Source organism: Malurus melanocephalus, unplaced genomic scaffold, assembly GCF_030028575.1.
Source record: "Malurus melanocephalus ecotype Western Australia unplaced genomic scaffold, MMel_1.1 scaffold_87, whole genome shotgun sequence".
Classification (NCBI taxonomy): domain Eukaryota; kingdom Metazoa; phylum Chordata; class Aves; order Passeriformes; family Maluridae; genus Malurus; species Malurus melanocephalus.
This window is the reverse complement of record NW_026623319.1, coordinates 2,181,984-2,200,405: the sequence shown is the minus strand read 5'-3', so window position 1 is coordinate 2,200,405 and position 18,422 is coordinate 2,181,984. Positions and strand designations below refer to the sequence as shown.

The 18,422-nt window shown below is 40.0% G+C and overlaps 1 protein-coding gene across 2 annotated transcripts in view; it reads right to left on the bottom strand.

Annotated features, from left to right (window-relative positions):
- Positions 1-18,422, bottom strand: part of IARS1 (isoleucyl-tRNA synthetase 1) — a 90,058-nt gene that overhangs the window by 30,039 nt on the left and 41,597 nt on the right. For both annotated transcript variants that reach the window (XM_057368081.1, XM_057368082.1), the window contains exons 15-19: positions 13,256-13,382; positions 8,325-8,398; positions 7,838-8,032; positions 3,640-3,726; positions 2,889-2,972 (exon numbers count right to left, since the gene is read on the bottom strand). In XM_057368081.1, the coding sequence (XP_057224064.1) occupies positions 2,889-2,972; positions 3,640-3,726; positions 7,838-8,032; positions 8,325-8,398; positions 13,256-13,382 (567 nt within the window). The remainder of the gene's footprint in view (positions 1-2,888; positions 2,973-3,639; positions 3,727-7,837; positions 8,033-8,324; positions 8,399-13,255; positions 13,383-18,422) is intronic.

Genomic DNA, 18,422 nt, shown 5'->3' with positions numbered 1-18,422 from the left:
TGACACCAACTACTTATACAAGGGACAAATATATCCCTCAGCTTCTTTGCTGYCTCTGAGTTCACAAAAAAAAAATCATCTTTACACTTCATCCCCTCATCTTCCCCAAATAAACATTCTGTCTTCAGAAATAAACTGGAATCTATCAAGTTAACTCAAAGAGAAACCAGGCCCTACTCAGCTATGAAAAAAAACTTTGAATGCAAACTTGATTTAGATACACTTCATTTAATTTTCCAAATAYGAAAACCAAACCAAACATTTTTTTCATTTTAAAGGTTGTGGCATTTTTCAATCCAAATTTATTAACCCATTTTCTCACATTTTTAAACTTTTAAAATCATGACTCCAAACTAATATAACTTTACAGGCACTTCCTTTAGGAGGCTTTAAAATCTTAATGGGGTTTGACACAGCACATTCAAGAATACCAGACCATAAATTCTTCAGGAGAGAGGGCTTCTTGCATTAAATCTAATAGATAAAAATAGAGCTGCCAGAATAAACAGACAGTAATGCAGCACAGAAATGGGCCTTTCCAGTGCTGTATCAAAAAAAAAAAGAAGTAAATAAATAAAAAAGCCAAACCATTTTTAAACACAAATTCACAGAATGGCTTTGGCTGGAAGGGATTCCAAAGATCATCCAACTGAATTTGTATCTGAATTCAAATTATAAATTTACAGAAGTACAGAACAATTAATGGCAATGAATTAGTAAGTTCCCATATGAAACTAGAATTTATAAGTCTTCCCTTAAACCATGCCTTCATTCCATCACAATTACTTATGTGCCAGTTTTGGTGGTGTTGTATTGTTTTCTGAGGGGTTTTTTTTTTTGTTTCTTTTAATAAAGCAGCCCTATAATAAATAAATGTTAAAAGAAGARCAATTTCCTCAATTACTCCAATGCAAAGATAAATCTCTTTTATGGAAAGATAAATAAGACATACAATAAAGGAAGAGTTCTATCCATTCAGCTACCTACAGGGCAGAAAATAAAACCTTCCTCAAATCAAGCCAGTGTTAGCGAGTTTGCTAACAATGTATGAGAAAAAATAAAATCATCTCCTCTTCACTTCTCTAGACCAGCAGCTTGCTGTGTTATTCCTTCTGCATTTTAAGATCAGGTTGAGAGGAGGATGGAACTCCTCACTTCTAACAGGAATCCTTACCCCAGAACAGTGGAAAGCCTTAGAAATGCCATGACCAGCAAATTCTTTCTGACACAGCTCAACTTGGACAGGTCTCCAGCCCAAGYCTCAGCAATATTGAAATGTAACTGTTTTGGCCCTTCTTAAAAATTTCACTCAGGATTCAAGTTTCATGAAGTCTCAARTTGGGTTGTTAAATTTACTGCACTGTTATTTCTGCTGTTTGCCCTTTCTACTCAATTCCATATTCATTTCACCAACTTATATCTATATTTTCTGCTGATCTATTTATCAAGCTACTGCTGAGAATACTTCAAAGCTGGAGTTAAAATATACATATATATATTTGTGYACTGCAAAAGCTAAAGTAACTCTGCAGGGAAACAGTGCCAAGGAAAAAACCTCAGTTGTAGCTTTTGCTATAAACAGAGAACATCAAGCGCCTCAGAAAAAGAGAGAAGTGAATTGCAGAGCTCCTTCCAGAAATGAGCCCAGGCTGCAATGCTTTTTACTCTCTGTGTGGGTGTAGGTATAAATAAATGTGACATTAAAGAATGAGTACACTGGCAGAAAAATGAATTAGCTTTTTAGAAATTAAAAAAAAAATAACCACATAAATAATGGAAGTGTAACTTCTGGGGTTTGAGATTTTTTTGGTTTGTTTATAAAAAAGGCAGGGTTTTTTTCCAATAGAAACATCACCTGCAATTTAAAAATCTCCAGWATGAGTAATTCCAACCCTTTTCACTCTTATTATTGCAGCTACCAACTCCCTGCTACCCCGCTAACACACCGTGTTTATTTGCAAAGAACAATCTTGATTAAATTTAAGAACTCCACCCAAMATGTGCTAGGTCTTTTAAATGCTCAAGCTTGAAACAATTAGGAACTTCACATTGATTTTTTAWAATTATCTAGAAGCAACAACCATCTTCCCCAAGTAAACATTCAGCTTTCATGCAGCCCATCAGTTGTGTGTGCTGCTGTAACACACACAATGTGTGAGATGGAGGTTTTCTTATATACACAAGAATTACAGGGCTCTAGAGAATGCCCAAGCAATGCATTCCTGCAGTTATTAAAATGTCTTTATTGCACCTTTACCTCAAGGTACCACTCGATGCATGTAKTCAGTGCACCAAGCCAGAGTACCAAGTGACTGTGTAATTACTTTATATGTTCCTKTAATTTTAATGAACCACTTGAACTGTGTTTAATCTCTGTTTGACCAGGACAATTTATCTGCACACATTAGGCTGCTCCACTCCTGCTCTTCTAGTTCCACTACTATCAGGTGCAAATTATATATTCAAATCAACAAAAACAAAGCACTTYCACTCTTGAAAAAGTGTGGTACAAACAGCAAACAAATGTTTGTGCATTATACAATGACCCTTCTCTAAGACAATGATTTAACAGTGACCTTGCAGTATTRTTATCAAATATTTTATTCACATTTTCACTGGTTCAACTTGGATTTTCAGTGCAGGTGGGAACACATCAGCTTGGGTTTGAGAGAGACATAACAAGGGTAAGGAGAGCCCAGGCACCACACCCATTGCCAGTTCTTTGGAATCACTCACTCTTGCAGCTGCTTGGCTGCCACAGTGGTCTAGAAGCTTCTAGAATGAACTTTCTTCCTGCTGCTGTCAAACCCCTCCAGCAGCCTCTTGGTGGATCTGCCCTGAGCAAGGACCAAGCACACCACACTGAACAGCCACCAAGGAAATCCTACCTGAGAGCATCAGCCCCGTAACTGTCCACAATGGTCATGGGATCGGGGTAATTCTTCTTCCTTTTGCTCATTTTTTGGCCATCACTAGAAAACAGCAGAATGTAGGCATCAATTCCCAGAACTCTTGTAAAACATGGACAAAAAAAAAGGCCCTGCAAATCCAGCTCAATTTTTCTGTCCTGTTAYGTTCTTGGTGGCACAGACCTAATTATATACTTCTATACATTAGCACATTGTTTCTGTATGACTGCTGAACCCACAGGAGCAGCTGAAAAAAACCAAAACCCAACCCAAGAGGCTCCCAAGTTACAAATCTAAGCAGGAAATCTGTCTTTCCTACTACAGCTGAGGGAAGGTGCACTAGCTTTGAATCAATCCCTCCAGCCCCACTGGCAAAGCTTCATTCGAAAATAAATGGAAACAAACATAATTAACTTAAAATTACATCTGAAACTCCATTTATCATTCCCTTTACTCTGCATAACAGCTGTAATTTCTTTCCTAYTCTTGTTATTCATTTTCTCTCTCTCCAGGCTGGACCAATCCTGCTGGAAAGAACCCAGTGCAGCAGAGAGCTGGGATGTGTCAGTCTCTCACTCTCAGGTGCCTCTTATCTCCTGTACACTGATATCACCCTTTGGAGTCTTAACAGCTCCAAAGCCCATTTCAGATTCCATTTACAATTTGCAGGACTTATCTGAAACATGCTTTGACTAAAAGGCTGCTCAGGARGGAGCTGATTGACACCAACCTGGCAAGGACGAGGCCATTCACAATGACATTCTTGAAAGGAGGCCTCCCAAAAAGAGCAGTGGACAGCACCAGCAAAGTGTAGAACCTGAAACAAGAGACAACACAAATGGGACTTTAGAAATACACCAAGCTGAAGTCTGCATGTCTTCATTACAAAATAAATGTTTCATTATGCTGATTTCCTCCAGCAARGGTAGAATTTGAAGTCTGGGGAACATTTATGTGGCACAGAGTCAGAAGAGGAGCTTATTCCAAGTAGATCTTCCTATTTGTAGCWTATCATGCTGTTTGCTCAGCTGGAATCTGTAGTCCAAGGAGGCTGAAAAATTCTAATAGGAAGCATTAGGAAGGTCATGAGAAAGCAAATTGCAGCATTTCCCTCTTTAATACAAAAAAGGGAATTCTGCCCCTGAACAAATTTCCCACTTGCTCACTACAAAGCTCTGAGCATGGGATCAGTCAGGACCAAACAGGAGCAGCACAMTTTGTGTGTGTGTGTTAATTATGTATTCTTCAGGCTGACTGACAATGGAACACAGCATGAAAGATAAAAGCAAGTTATCAAAAATGAGAGGAGCCTCCTTCCAATCCAGCACAGGTTTGAGTGGAAGGAGGCTGTGGTTACCTGCTGAAATCAGCCATCCCAGGAAATACGAGAATGTTCCCACAACAAAGGGCAGCAGTGGTTCCTCCCCACTCTACTGGATGTGTTTGCAATCACTCCATAAACTGGGACACTTTGGAAATCAGTGCTGCAGCAAGCACAGGCACCTGTTGTTCACAAGGGTGATCTATGATTATATCTGGGAAATTAAGTGGAAGTGCAGGATGATGTGATAATTTCACACTCAGGAGCCAGAGCCCTCACCAAAGGAGGGATGTGTGAGCTGCTCTAACTGCACTGCTGGTAATTACTTTTAAGAAAGTAACTGGAGGGTGGGCCACAGCTTTCCTTGTTCAAAACAGGCATCACACTGACAACTGCTTAGCAACCTTCAAAGGGAAGGTGATTATAAAAAAGCTGTAATAAGGCACAGGAGGTTATGTCTCACAACTACATATTTGCATGAAGATTTAGTGGAGAAACACGTCAGTGGGGGAGAAAAAATATCCATCTGTATGTTCCACAGTTGTTTTTATCAAAAAGCAGTCTATAATTGCAAAAGCATTATTTTGACACTTGAGGGTCCTCTGCAGAGGTAGCTGTGTGCATTTATTGAGTGACTTCCATGACAAATCTGATGCTTATCTCAGACAAGCCCTTAACTCTCAAAATCACCTCAACTCACACTGCAGGATACAAATTCTCTTTATTAAACAACATTTTAATTTCATGAATTTTGACCAATRCTCCTGCACCTGCACACAAACACTTGCACTCAAAATCCCTGTCTTGATTTTTAACTTTCTTAATAAACCCCCTAAACACAAATATCTGAGTATTTACCCAATGACTGAACCTCAAGCCTCCAGGGCTGACAGCTCATTACAACCACAGCAGTTTTTCCTCAGTATTTACTAAAAGGTCCCTCATTGACAAACCCCAAGCACTTTTTGCAAACTGGGMACAAATTCTCATGTTAGAGCACCTGCATCTGCAGGCAAAAAGCACAAAGCAGAACAAACTAGGAGAGATTTCAGGATTGTTCAGGATTCCTAATTCCCTGTATAAGGAAAATGGTACAGGCAGACTGTGGGCACTGAGAAAATGCATCCAAGGGTAGTTCACTAATTTTATGTTCAGATTGTCAAACCCAAGGAGCCTCAGTGCGAGGTACCTTAGCTGATGACAGCTACAAGACTGTCTTTGAGAACCTGTGATCCACATATTCTGATGGAACTCTTCTGATTCTTCCACAGGTTGTGCTATTAAAATTCACCTMATTCACTCTGAATATTTTAAAGRAGTGTCTTTCTGSACCTYATTTWTGAAATATCCTGTCCACAGACACWTTTGTTTCYAGAAAACKTSCTCWRTTTCTYTGCTGCTTCACCTTCCATTCACCARATCTCAGTCCRTTTCTGGGTATGCCCTTGCAGATAAAGAGCTGTCAGTCAAACAGCACTAAAAACCCTTAACAGACACAAAAATCCACTTCTTTGCKCTATTTTCCACTTTGGAGAAAGCAGGGAGGGAATCTTTTCTCCTTTTCCTCGAACAGCTGTGGGTRAATTCACGATCCTGTGGTTCACACCAAAACCTCCAGCTGTGGATTCATTCTGACCACGACTGTAAATCCATGCTGCATTTCCCAACACCCAGCCAGAGACACAGCCTTTCCTCCCACTGTCCCTGCACTGCCAGCCCTGCAGCCCAGCTGCTCGAAGATTTTGTCCTGTGGCTTTAACAAATATAACTCAGCTGTTTCTCTATCCATGCAGAAAGTCATTAAAAATATCACTTTCCCAGACAATCACCTCTGTCACATTAATTTTCCCCTTGTCTCCCTCGATTTTTTCTCCTCCTCTGTGGAGTGAACCAGAAGCCACCAAACCTGCACCTCCTGAGCCTTTCCCCACTCCCAGCCCTCACCTCAGAGCAGCTGCAGTCTGAGAGCTGACACAAAACCAATCCCCATTCTCAATCTTCACACTTGACACAGGATGTGCCAAATTCAAATCACACCCTGTGCTCTCAGCACTTCAGAACTCACCTGCTCGTTCTCCTCTTAGACCTCACATCTTAATTCCTTCTGCTTTTCACAAAACAGATCCTGTTTCTAGGAGATCAAACCAGCCAACACTTGCTGTTAGCAGAGCCTCAGCTCAGTCCCAGCCAGGAGTCAGTGTGTGCCACACACCCAGCACTGTGCCATCCCAATCCCAAACAGATAAACCCTAAAACTGAAACCTCTGCATTCCTCCCTTCCTCATAACCACCAGGAATTTTGTATCCACATGAAAATCCCAAACTATTTTTAATTCTGCTGAACTTCTACATTTAGTAGCTCCCTTGTACTATGTAAGAAYGATCACATTGTAGAACTATTTTATTTAATTTCATTTTCTGTCATCTAAATTACAATAAGTGCCCTTTGATCTTTATAAAATGTAGCAGGGAGAAAATCAGTTTCTGTCCACACCCTTTTGCATGCATTTTATGTCTTTATCCTGAGTTATGTCTTTATCCTGAGTAACCTGAGGTAAAAAGAAAAAAAAAACACTATTTTCTATTTTTTTTCCAGAAAAAAAGAATAAAGAGGGAAAAATAAGTTTTTAATTCTCCTTTTGCTACACAACAGTGATTGTATATTAAGGACTTAGATGATTTTTTTGTATGACAAATACAGGGTTGAAAAGTGAAGACAATTTTCTCTACAATCACAAATTTAGTTGTAATTGGCATCCTGCCTGCTTTGGTTGCTTGGTTTGCTGGGGGAGTGGAGGARTGGGCAAAAGGAAGTGCCAACGATATTCCAGAGAATTTATTTAGCTCTAATACCTCAAGTTACTGGATGGAAAAGTTCTGCTTGGACATAGTCAAGATCACTAATCCAGAAAACACAAAAATTCATCTTAATCTCAATTTTCAGTCAACCTCAAACTTCAAACATGGACTAAACACTTTAAAATGCTAAAACTAAGACTGTATGTAGGCATATAAGAAGGTATGAGAGCATTAACCACAGAAAATTGAAAAACATTTTCACCAATGATTGAAAAGGATTTATCCAGAGTGAAATAAGCAGATGACATTTACAGCTGAAGTATTTGGGTTTTTTTGTAAACTATAGGTTTCATTTTTTTTCTACACTCATATAAACCCAAAATTCAAACTGAATCTTGAGGCAAAAATTACTAGGCTTGAAATCCTCGAAATATTGACTTGCAKTTCAAGTGACTCAATTGCAGCTCTGTTTCTAGCAGATAAGTCAAGTTCTGTGACAATTCAGCTGCTGAGATTTTCCCTTATCAGGCCAAAGATGTGCTCTATTACCTAATTATGTTTTCTATAAGATTTCTTGTTAATACTGTATTTCTACAAGTTTTTGTGACCAAGCTTTAGGCTACCTTGTGTTTTAGGTTAAAAAGGCAATCACACACTTACCTGTAGAGCATTAAAGATATAAAAGCATTGAAGTAAATGAATTTAGTATTGTAAAATGCTGTTAAATAAGTATATTAATGATGAAATAARGCATTRAGGAGTCAGACAGCAGGCAATAACKGCWCAGAATGAAGAGGCAGAGCATTACCATCCCCGGGTCTGGTCGATGCCCTCRGCGATGAAGTCAGCAGGGAAAGCATCCTCGAGCTCCCTCCTGTTCTCAAAGGGGTAGTGCACCTGGGCRTAGGGCATGCTGCCACTCTCGAACCAGCAGTCAAACACCTCGGGCACGCGGCGCAGGGCACCTTTCCCACTGCGGGATGGGATGGTCAGCTGGTCAATGCTGCAGGAGAAACAGCCAGCARKCAAAAACAGCACTCAGGAGAAGYACTGGAGCACATTGGTGACAGCTGYTTAACCCTCMRTTTTACTAATCTCTGTAATTTTTGTATTAACAGTGTTCAATTAATGAACAAAAGGAAAAATTGCATGTCTTAAATCACAAGTCCTATTAAAATTCTTCAATTTTCCCTAAATCTGTTTCCCAGAGCTTAGGRAAAAAAAACCCAAGTTTYTTGKYTKTTTTTTTWTWAATGCCTRCTCATTTATTTGTAATAGCAGMCYGTGTGACCCACCTTTCTCGATGGAGATCCGTGACTTTGACTCCAGACAGCTCTTCCAGCTCTGCCATTGAGCCAACACAAACCACCTGTCAAGAGACATTCAGGAAATTTAGCCAGTTATTTGCACACAGCAGCAATTTCTTTTAACATCAGGCAGAAGACTTAGAGGTCAGTCAGTATCTCCTGGAGTAGYTGACAGAGCTGAAAAGCCAACAAAAATTGTGTACAAGGGTCTCCTTCCTCAATCTAACTTAGCAACAAATGATGTTAGAGACCAGAGATTTMATACAATTCATGTTACAAGAACTGGGGACTCTGAAGCAGCAGCATCTTGGCAGGTTATCAAAAAAGGTGGGATTTTGTGGGTTTTTTTTTCCAAACAAACCACAACCAACAGCCTCGGAAAATGCAATGGCTGACTTTTATAGAAATAGGAGTTTCAGATCCCAGGTTCCTCCCCTAAAGTGAGCAGCTCATGATCCATGTACGTGTTCCATCCCAGGTACACTGAACTGTACATGTTAAAGGTTTTTTATTTCAAGTGAAGAAACTGCCACACCTATCAATGGAGTCACTAAAAAATATTTTCTTGGTTTTGTTGCATCCACACATTATTGAGAAAAAAGCAGATTTCCACACCAAACTTACACTGACATCATGAAATGCTGATGAAACAATGATTCTGAAAAACTCTAAGAGAGAAGCAGATTAGCAAAGGTCTCTTTGCTTTAGGTTTTACTCAAGTTGAGCCCTCTGGCCTCTCTCACGGGGCAGGATTCAGGAGCACAAGCTGCAGTACAGGCCTGGATTTTGGAGCTGCTGTSCCACATGCCATCAGTCCCACTCAGAATTGCCATGAAAAAAACCCAGTTTGACAGATCTGACAGGGAAAGGAGTTCAATGTAGCACCACTAYGAAGCTGTAAATAGGCCAGACGTTTTTCACATGAAATGAAATAACTTTCTAAGTTGCTCTTAAGATACAAAAAATCAGAGCAGTGCTCAATTCCTATAGCTAGTCTTAAATATATGCATATGTATACACATGGAAATTGTGACTAAAAGGTTTTGGTGTATTTAATTCCCAAAAAAATTCCATGAATCACAGAGAAGAAGGAAACTCAGTCTGATTTGGCTCTTAAGACATGATTTTCCCAGTCTGATTCAACTGCTGATCTGCATTACTAATGACCATCTTCTGTTGTTAAAGTACTTTTAAAATGTAATTCTTTCATTAGTTCTCTATTTTTTTTCTGTAGGAAGTGAGGCAGAACAGTGATTCCACCAGCCAGGTACAACAGCCTGCAGAATGCACACAAACTACACCAGGGGATCGATCCCAGGTAAAAATACATCTTTATCAACAATTTTTAACCCAGATCTGCTCTCCATTCATGTGGCCCCATAAGCAAACACACTCAAGTGAGCAGCAGCAGGTGCTCAGTTCAGCAATGCTGGAGGAAGAAAAGGTTTCAGTTGAGAAATGGGTAAAAAATGCCCTTGGACACACCAATTAATTCACCTTCACTAACCTTTATACTTGAAAATACTTTCATACTAAGCTCTGGGAGAAAARCTGCTCATTATTTGTTGTTTTTTGAAAAAACACTTCAATGCTGAAGWCAAATTCTGAATATTGATGCAGAACTGTGCCCAGAAATCACTCATGGAAGAAATAAACCCAAGTTCACATGAAAAATCCACCAACCCCCAGAGGAACACACATCTCCCCACTGAATAAGGCTGTGTSTGTCCAAGGCAGGAGGATGGAGCTACTCTGTCCCAGGGGGAGCTCATTAGATACTGAAAGGCAAGAGGAGGATGCAGTAAATAGATGCTAATCAAATTCAATCCCTCATTAGRCCGCACCCACTCGTTCTGCAAGGAACACACCAGCTTTTGCTCTCCAATTAAAGYTCCTGCTCTGGATCCATCCCTTCAGGAGCCCTGCTGGAACAGCCTGGGCCCCTCTCTACCACGCATTTGCTCCTCTTCCATTTTGTGGTTCACATCMAGGTTTTGTGGTTCCTACAGAACCACTCCACCAACAGCAGCAAAGGCTGAACTAAACAGGTTGGGAGCTGTTCAACCCTGTTTGAGCACCACCCACTGTGAAAGCAGAGGTCCAGGTTACCCACTGCTACCAAAATGAAAATTAACTTTAGACCCAGCACTATCCATGACAACAGGAGAACAAAGCCATCCAGCAGTATCTCCACGCTCCTGGGGCACAGCTCTGCAGTCCCTACTAAATAAAAGGGTTTGTTTTCTGTGGGTTTGGATTTCAGCTCTGTTCAGTGCCACAATCAAGGAGTAAGGAGTGCCCACAGAAAGGAAGAAGCCCACGTAGTGTGTTCAGCAAGACACTGTGGGATGTCCAGGAAGCATCTTATGAATATTAAATAGGAGAAATGAGTGCTACAGTCAGCCAGAAGGGTCTTAATGCAGCCCCAAAACAGCCCAGAAATGGACCTGGAGAGGTTCCCTCACCCTTAGGGGAGCAGAGCCAGAGTCCTCTCATTCTGCTGGGCAAGACTGAGGGCACCCAGCCTAGGGCAGAGTCCACAGGAGGGACACCCCAGAAAACAATCAGAGACCTTTCACAGCATCACTGAATATTGAAAACACTATAATTTGTATGCAAGTCCTATAAAATGAGCCCACGTCTGCTTTACCAGCTCAGGGATTATATTAAAAAACTTTATTATCTAATCCAAATGAGATGTGTTCCTCCACTGAGGAAATCACTGGAATTTGAAAGTTTAAAATGATAAACTGTCTRCAAAAATGAGGCAATAAACACAAACTTCAAAATTTAACTTCCATTATGTGTCTCTACCTGATAATTATGCTAAAAGAAAACKAAAATAAAACTGTGTGAAACCAGTTATTGATTTGTAATACAATTCACTTTAATACCAATTAATTCACCTTACTGTACATTAAATAAGGAATTGTTATTACTTCTCCAGGATTTCATATGCAAAGCATAACTGCGTGCAACAAAGTGTTCTTCTGAGAGCAAGAWGTGAAGAGACTGCTCTGCAATCCCACACAGCACCAGGCTGCAGTAAAACCAGAGTCAGGGAATTCTCAGGGAATATCATCACTGGGAGAGCAGATGTCACCTAGGCTTTAAGTTCCACATCAGTTCCARTGGTATTTGTTTYTCAAGCYRTATCTCTCATGCATAAAAAGAGAGTGAATATTAAAAAAAAAACAAACCCTGAACTGGTATTTGTTTTTCAAGCCRTATATCCCATGCATAAAAAWGAGAGTGAATATTAAAGAAAAAAAACCTAACTTGAAATTTAGCTTGGTTCAGAAGCTGTGCTCAGCTACTAAAGCACAATATTCAGACTCTGGAGYAAATAGAAATGTGTAACATCTATGGATAGAAATAATAGACCTGTTGGTATTTCCATCATTATTCAGCCCCCAGGAATATTTGCAGCTCGTTTCAAAGGAAAGGTCAATCTTCCAAGTTAGACATCATTTTGTTATTAAAAACTAACAAATCAAACCTAGAAAAGCAAAAAAACTGTACACTCAGGAATACAGATATGGAGAGACTGGACAGAAAATGAAATATTATTAGAGGCAAGGAGTGGAGGTAATGAAACCTTTACACAATCTTTTTCAGCTGTAGAATGAAATACCCAGGCACAAAACTGAAAGCCTTTTTATTACCTAAAAAAAAAAACTGCTGTATCAAACAAGGAACTTAGAAATGTTGGATGAACATGAAAAAAAGTATATAAATTGTCAGCCTGCAAACTTAAAACTTCAACCAGTATATGRGAGACAGAAGCACTTGGTTTGTCAGTAATTTACAAACACACAGCATAAATGGAAAGCAAATGCCAAGGTTTTCTTAGGCACTTAAATCCTAATTGCAGGAGTATCTCCCTCCCTCTCCCTATATCTCCCTGCCTACCAAGATTCYCAGTGAAGAGGAAATAAAAAATGCTTTATGGTGCACATCTAAGCAATAGCAAGTTTAAGATCATAAAAYACTTCTCTAGCAGATGTTTTCCTACTCGAGGTCTTTCAGGTCTAAAATGAAGAGTAAAACTTTTTCAAATCAAGAGAGATAAAAATAAAGCTTTGGGATGCTGCCATCAGTATTTACCTTCCGTGGACATCCTGACTCTGATTATCATTTCCTACCTCCAGCATGCGACAGGCTTATCATACGTGTCTAATGCAACTAACCAATACAAAAAAAGAAAAAAAATAGGAAAACAATACACAAAAAAAAAACCCCAAAACTCACTTTCTCTTCAGGAGTTTTAAAGCCATCAAAATTGTGTAAAGTGCTCACTCATGACCTCTGCATTATGCTCCCAGTGCAGGGYACCTTACAGCTTGACAAAGCTCATTTCTAGCAGTCCCATTATAGATTTTCATYATTCCACTCGATTCATATTTTTACAGTCTGCTACATTCACATTTGTGGTACTACAAAAATGTATCTTCACTGTTCTGCTGTGGTGGACTTGCTTTTATGCCTTCAGCAACTCATTTGGCTTGAAGTAACCAACCACCAGAATTTCATAAGCAGACTGAAAGGACTGAATTACTAAAAGAAAAAAAATTCCCCTCCTTGCCATTTTCTCACYGCATTTATTATTTCCTTTAGATTTGCCTTCACTGCAAATTCTTCTGGGAAAGACAAGATTAATTTTAATGTAAAAACCAAGAAAAATTGCTTGCAGTTTTTTCAAGCAGAAGCAAAGAAAACCTGTACAGGCACACAAATGCACCCATAAATATGCATCAATCTATCACCTATTATATACATATAGATATGTTCTACAGATATGCTGTTAAAACGTGTTAATGGAATTTCAGAATGCAGCAGCCAAACACACACCAAAATAAGCAAACAACGTGTACAGACAGGTTTTTTTGCCAGCTGGAACCATTCCTTTGCTCACTCACCTCTTCCAAATCCTCGCTGACCCACAGAGGGATGGGGGTCCCCCAGTAGCGGTTCCGRGAGATGGCCCAGTCCCGGGCATCCTTCAGCCAGTTCCCAAAGCGCTTCTCCCTCACAAAATCTGGAACCCTGTGCCAAAAATAACAAAGGGATTCATTTATTTCTATGCTCCACTCAAAAGGAAGCTGGTAAGGATTGGTTATATTTTATTTCATCCACCAAAAAAGTCCATTTCAGCATTCAACAGGAGCACATTCCTGTTCCAGCAGTGGCTGCTGCCAAAAACACAACACTGCCTTCTCCTCATCTCCAGGTAAGYTACAGAAATGAAAAACACCATGCTTATTTTACTGTGAAATAACTCAGGAAAACATGTGCCACATTAAATGGATTCATTAGGGATGAAACAATGGTCAGCAGTCCTCAGGACAGACCAGCAATGGAGGATTGTGGCTAAGGGTGACAACACTGCTGCTTAAATTGCACATAGAAAAAGGAACAGCCACTACTTTGGTGCTGAATTTAAAAGGAAATTGCCAAGATTGAAAAGCCTCAAGGCCAYGGCATTAAAAGGCACCTTGGATTAGGTGTGGGCAGCCAGGTATATGCACATTACTCAGGCTGATAGTTCATACAAAAAATCCTTTCTAAGCTATTTATCATTTCACTTKGAATTACCCAATTAAGAAACAAAACACACCCCCAACCACAGAACCCTAGCAATGCYTGCCAAATCCTCATTTTCAGCACTAATGGGCACTGAGGGATGTAAAAGACACATTTTCATCATAGGAAAGTATCTGGGAGCTCAAAGGTTAATTCCCAGAACCTGATGCCCTGCAAGGCTCCTGGATATGCTRAGGGACCTGGTGGTTTGATCAGAAGCATTTGTTTCCTCTCAGGATGTACACAAACAAATAATTTATCCATTGATTGTGTGCAGATGAAGGAAAGCAAAGGGTTTTATGGAAAGCAATGTGCTCCCTTCATTGGGAGCCTAAAGGTTCATTTAAAAGGACCAGCCTCAAATGGAACTCACAGAAAGAGCAACCTTAGGACTGTGTCAGACACACACAAGTGAATGAGCAGCTCCCAATGATAAAACAGCTCTGGAACAGAGTTACTGAGCAAACCATGGCAAGTTTTGCTGGTTTGTTTTTCCAATCTAACTAGAAAGGCCCTTCCCAAAGTCTGAGCTGGGTTAGGAGAGCCCAGTTTCTAAAGGGRGAGCAGCCAAGCTACAAAGCACACAGGGTCTCTTCCACCTTTTCCTTCTGAAGCTCTTGGTCCTCTATCAAGTATTTCTTTTTGAAGATGATTTTTAATCACAAATCAGTCCCAAGAGTAACAAAGATGAAAGGTTCCTTTAGAGGAAAATTAAAAGAATGGATTCACATGACACACTGAGGTAGGATTTGGCCCAGCAGCAGGAGATTTATTAAACAAGTGTGAACAAAAAAAAAAGCAAACTATTGATGAAAATARAAGCTACTCTTTTAAAAGTTTTACCCATGATGAAGCCATGTGGAGATCTAAAGGCTTCTTGATGCCAATGTTGTCTCAAGTGGATAAAAACTACTCTTAAAAGCCTCACCAACTATCAGCCTCAAGTTCCACGGCTTCCCTAGCTATTTCTGGAGTTACTTTCAGCTGCAAAGYTGTCTTCTGTAACACTTCTCGAACAAAAATCTAATATAAAAAAATTTGAAACAAACTGAGTGACTCATGTTTCACATGACATCTGTAGCCCTACTTTGAAATGTAGAAACGTATACAGGCTTTCCCAATTTGCTTCAGCGTGGGACTCATTACTATGAACTTGCTGTGGTGACCTTAGGAGACCCTCTCTCCAAACACAAGTGGAAACTGTACAAAGTTCATTAGCATTTGCCCAGCATTCCACTAATGTGGAAAACTTCTCTCTACATCACTCCTAAACTAGTTTCCATTTTTCAGAAGTTGTTAAGACACTGATTAGCTGAAATTATTAGTCCCATTTAACATAGCCAGAGGCTGAGACAATCCCCCAATGACATTAAAATGCTAAGAGTTTCAACTCTGCCTCCTCAAAACACGCATGAAAAATTAATTTTATCCCCAAAGTGGACATTAACCACAAAAATGTATGTGGTGTGATCTCTCTCTCTGAGCTATGAAAGCATATAATTTACCTCTTCTGGTAAAACTGTCTGACCCTGCTGCCAGTTTTCAGTGGAACATAAAACACAAACCACTTCATCTGCTGCGAACCACATTTGCAACAATGATCTGTGGCTCTGCAGAGGTACAACACAGGAATAACACTGACRCAGCCAGCACATCAAATAAACAGGGCCTGATCTCACACAAATTGTGAGCCCAAAGGAAGTTCAAATAGCTGAGCTCAAAGGGAGCGTTACTGAAAGCAGCTGGGGTTTGCCACCGCAGAGATGCTGCCCATGGGTGCTGCCAGCTGGGATGAAGGTGGAGGAAAGGATCTGCAGCAGGGAACAGCCATGCCAGGCACAGCCCTTCGAGTCTGGAGCACATATTTTTTACTTAAATTGCTAGATTTAGCTCCAGATATCTCAGTTTAACACTTACCTACATACCGTAAGAAGGAAAAATAAAATCAGAGGCACTTTTTCCTTAAATATTTGATTCAGCTGGGAAAAAGAGTATTCTCAACGATATTGTTACTAACACCTGATCTTTATTTAAACCAATTCCAGGTTAGTGCTCRTATAGAGCTTTTCCAGTTTCTCTTAATCTTACTCTTAGATATTTTCTTGGTACAGTTCTCCTATTAAATTTTCATTTAGATACCATCGTGCCACAGGTATACATTAGTTGAGGCAGCATTTTTTGCTCTTCTATGTACACAAAGCACCTCAAAGATAAATGAAAAGCTCTCTCTCACGTGCCAATGCACGTTTTTCCTGTTTAATCCCACAACAATCACAAATCCCCTCCAAGATGAAAGCACCAATCTCAGATTCTCCCCTGAGTTTGCAGAAGGTGCCCAGTTTGAGAGCCCATTCCGAGCCCCCTGGACTGGCACTGGACACATTCACACCTCAGAGAAGATGGAGCCCCAGCACCAAACAGTTCCAAGAGGCAGCAAGTGAAAAATCAAAGCAGCCACAGCTCTCCTGAAGCCATTACGCTGCAGCTCCTCAAACTGAGCTGTGAGAAACAGATTTTTTTATTTCCCAACTGGCCTACAATTTGTCTGACCTTCAAATTTCCCTGTAAAATGACACAGATTTCATACTTCTTTCTCTGACATTTAGCAAGGTTAAGGAGACTGCTGTCTCAGCAGGTCAGGGAGCTCCTGATTCATGGGTGTGGAACCGTGTGGGACAATTGCAATTTCTCCTCTTGGCATCCAGGACAGGGCACTAAATAAACTTCAGGATGCAGACACTGCAGCACTTGGAAAGTTCAGAGAACTGAACCTCACAACACAAAGGAATAAATATTATTTTGCCAAATCATAAATCATAAAAATTTTGAATCCAAGTACATCGGCTCCAACCTGTTTGAATGCTCATTTCTTACTTTCCCGACATCAAAACTCTATCATACAAGTTAGAGATAATGAAAATTATTCATTTGCTGCAAATTTCCGTGTCCATTTTTGACTGTTTGTTCCTATTTTTGAAGCAGATGTGGGGTTTTGCTAAATTCATGCATTGCTAAGTCCTCTGCACAGTCAACTCCCACATCCTTTCTTGGTAGCTCCTCATTTTCTTAGTATCTAAAATAAAATTCCATTTGACAAGCCAAAAAACCCCATGAAGAGCAAAGCAACACCCAGCCTTTTAACAACATTTATTAACTTCTTACAACAGGAACCATCTTCTTTGCCTTCAAAGCCCATGCACCACTCAGCACAAGTACAGTGGGCATGGATTTGAAAAGAGCAATTAGTGACCACCTTCAGTCCCAGAGCAGGAATAGATCACACTGACAGTGAGCTACTGTGAGCTGGGTTCTCAGCGCCAATAAATACTCAGGGAACAGCATCCATTATAATTTATGTATTTGCTCTCTGACTCTTGTCTCCAGAGGAGAAATGTACAGGATGCAAATAAAAAAAAAATTCTAAATGATTACATAATCCAGAAGGAAACTCATTAAAAGGCTTAAGACATCTGTTCCTTTTCCATACATATATTTTGAAGCCTATTTCTTGTGCTCATAACACAATTGCAAGTACTGAACTCAGCTTATTATTCCATCTGAGAGCTCAGATGTGCTCTGAGCTGGCTCACCACGGCCCAGTCATGGGATGCAGGAACTCAGAGCAGCACCATCCCTCCTTTCTGTAAACACAAACAGCACTGCCAAAATACAGCACTGCCCCTRCACAAGCCTCATGTTTTATCAGCAGTTCAACATTAAAAGCTGTTTAAGATATTACATAAAGATAGAATAATCTTTTCTCACTCTTCATTGTTCTTCTCAGCAGCTAATTTTATGCATAACATTCTCTGCAAAACCACAGCACCTTTATGTTTTGGGTAAGATTTACTTCATAATTGCTAATTAAATAAGTTAAGAATACAGTTAATAAACAAAACACTATGTTAAGTAGTGTGAATTAGGGAACCTAATACCAGATTAAGGAATCTAATGCAGCTTTGGTTCTGAGAGGATGGTCCCAGATCTGTCCTGTCCTTTGGCAAGCTGGTTACGTTAAGTGTCACCTGCAATCAGGAATTTCCATTTTAAATCTGGAAAAGAGAAAATTACTCTTCCAGAAGATACGTGAGTCCTATCAGCAACACCTAAAGTGACGAAGCAGTTATTCTATGTCATCTAACTAAATATGTACAGATTTATTGAAATACATAGCATACCAACCGGGGGGGTTATTTTAGGTGTAGAATCTGGCTTTTTAAACATTAACCAACCCTTACAAGACAAAGGCTTAAATTCCATTATGTTAATTTACTCTAATAACAAGCCTCCTTCAACATGCCCTCAAATTGATTTTTAATGGTTTTTAATTCAAGGAGATAAAATAAGCAACTATTCAYGCCCTTTTGACACTTTAATTAGCACCAATCTATATCATGGACCTAATTAAACATGGGGGGAGGYGGGAGGGAGGAGAGGGGAAGGGAGGAAAGGTCAGTGTGTGCAAGGCAGAATTTGCACTGCAGCAGCCTCTGCTCCTCAGCC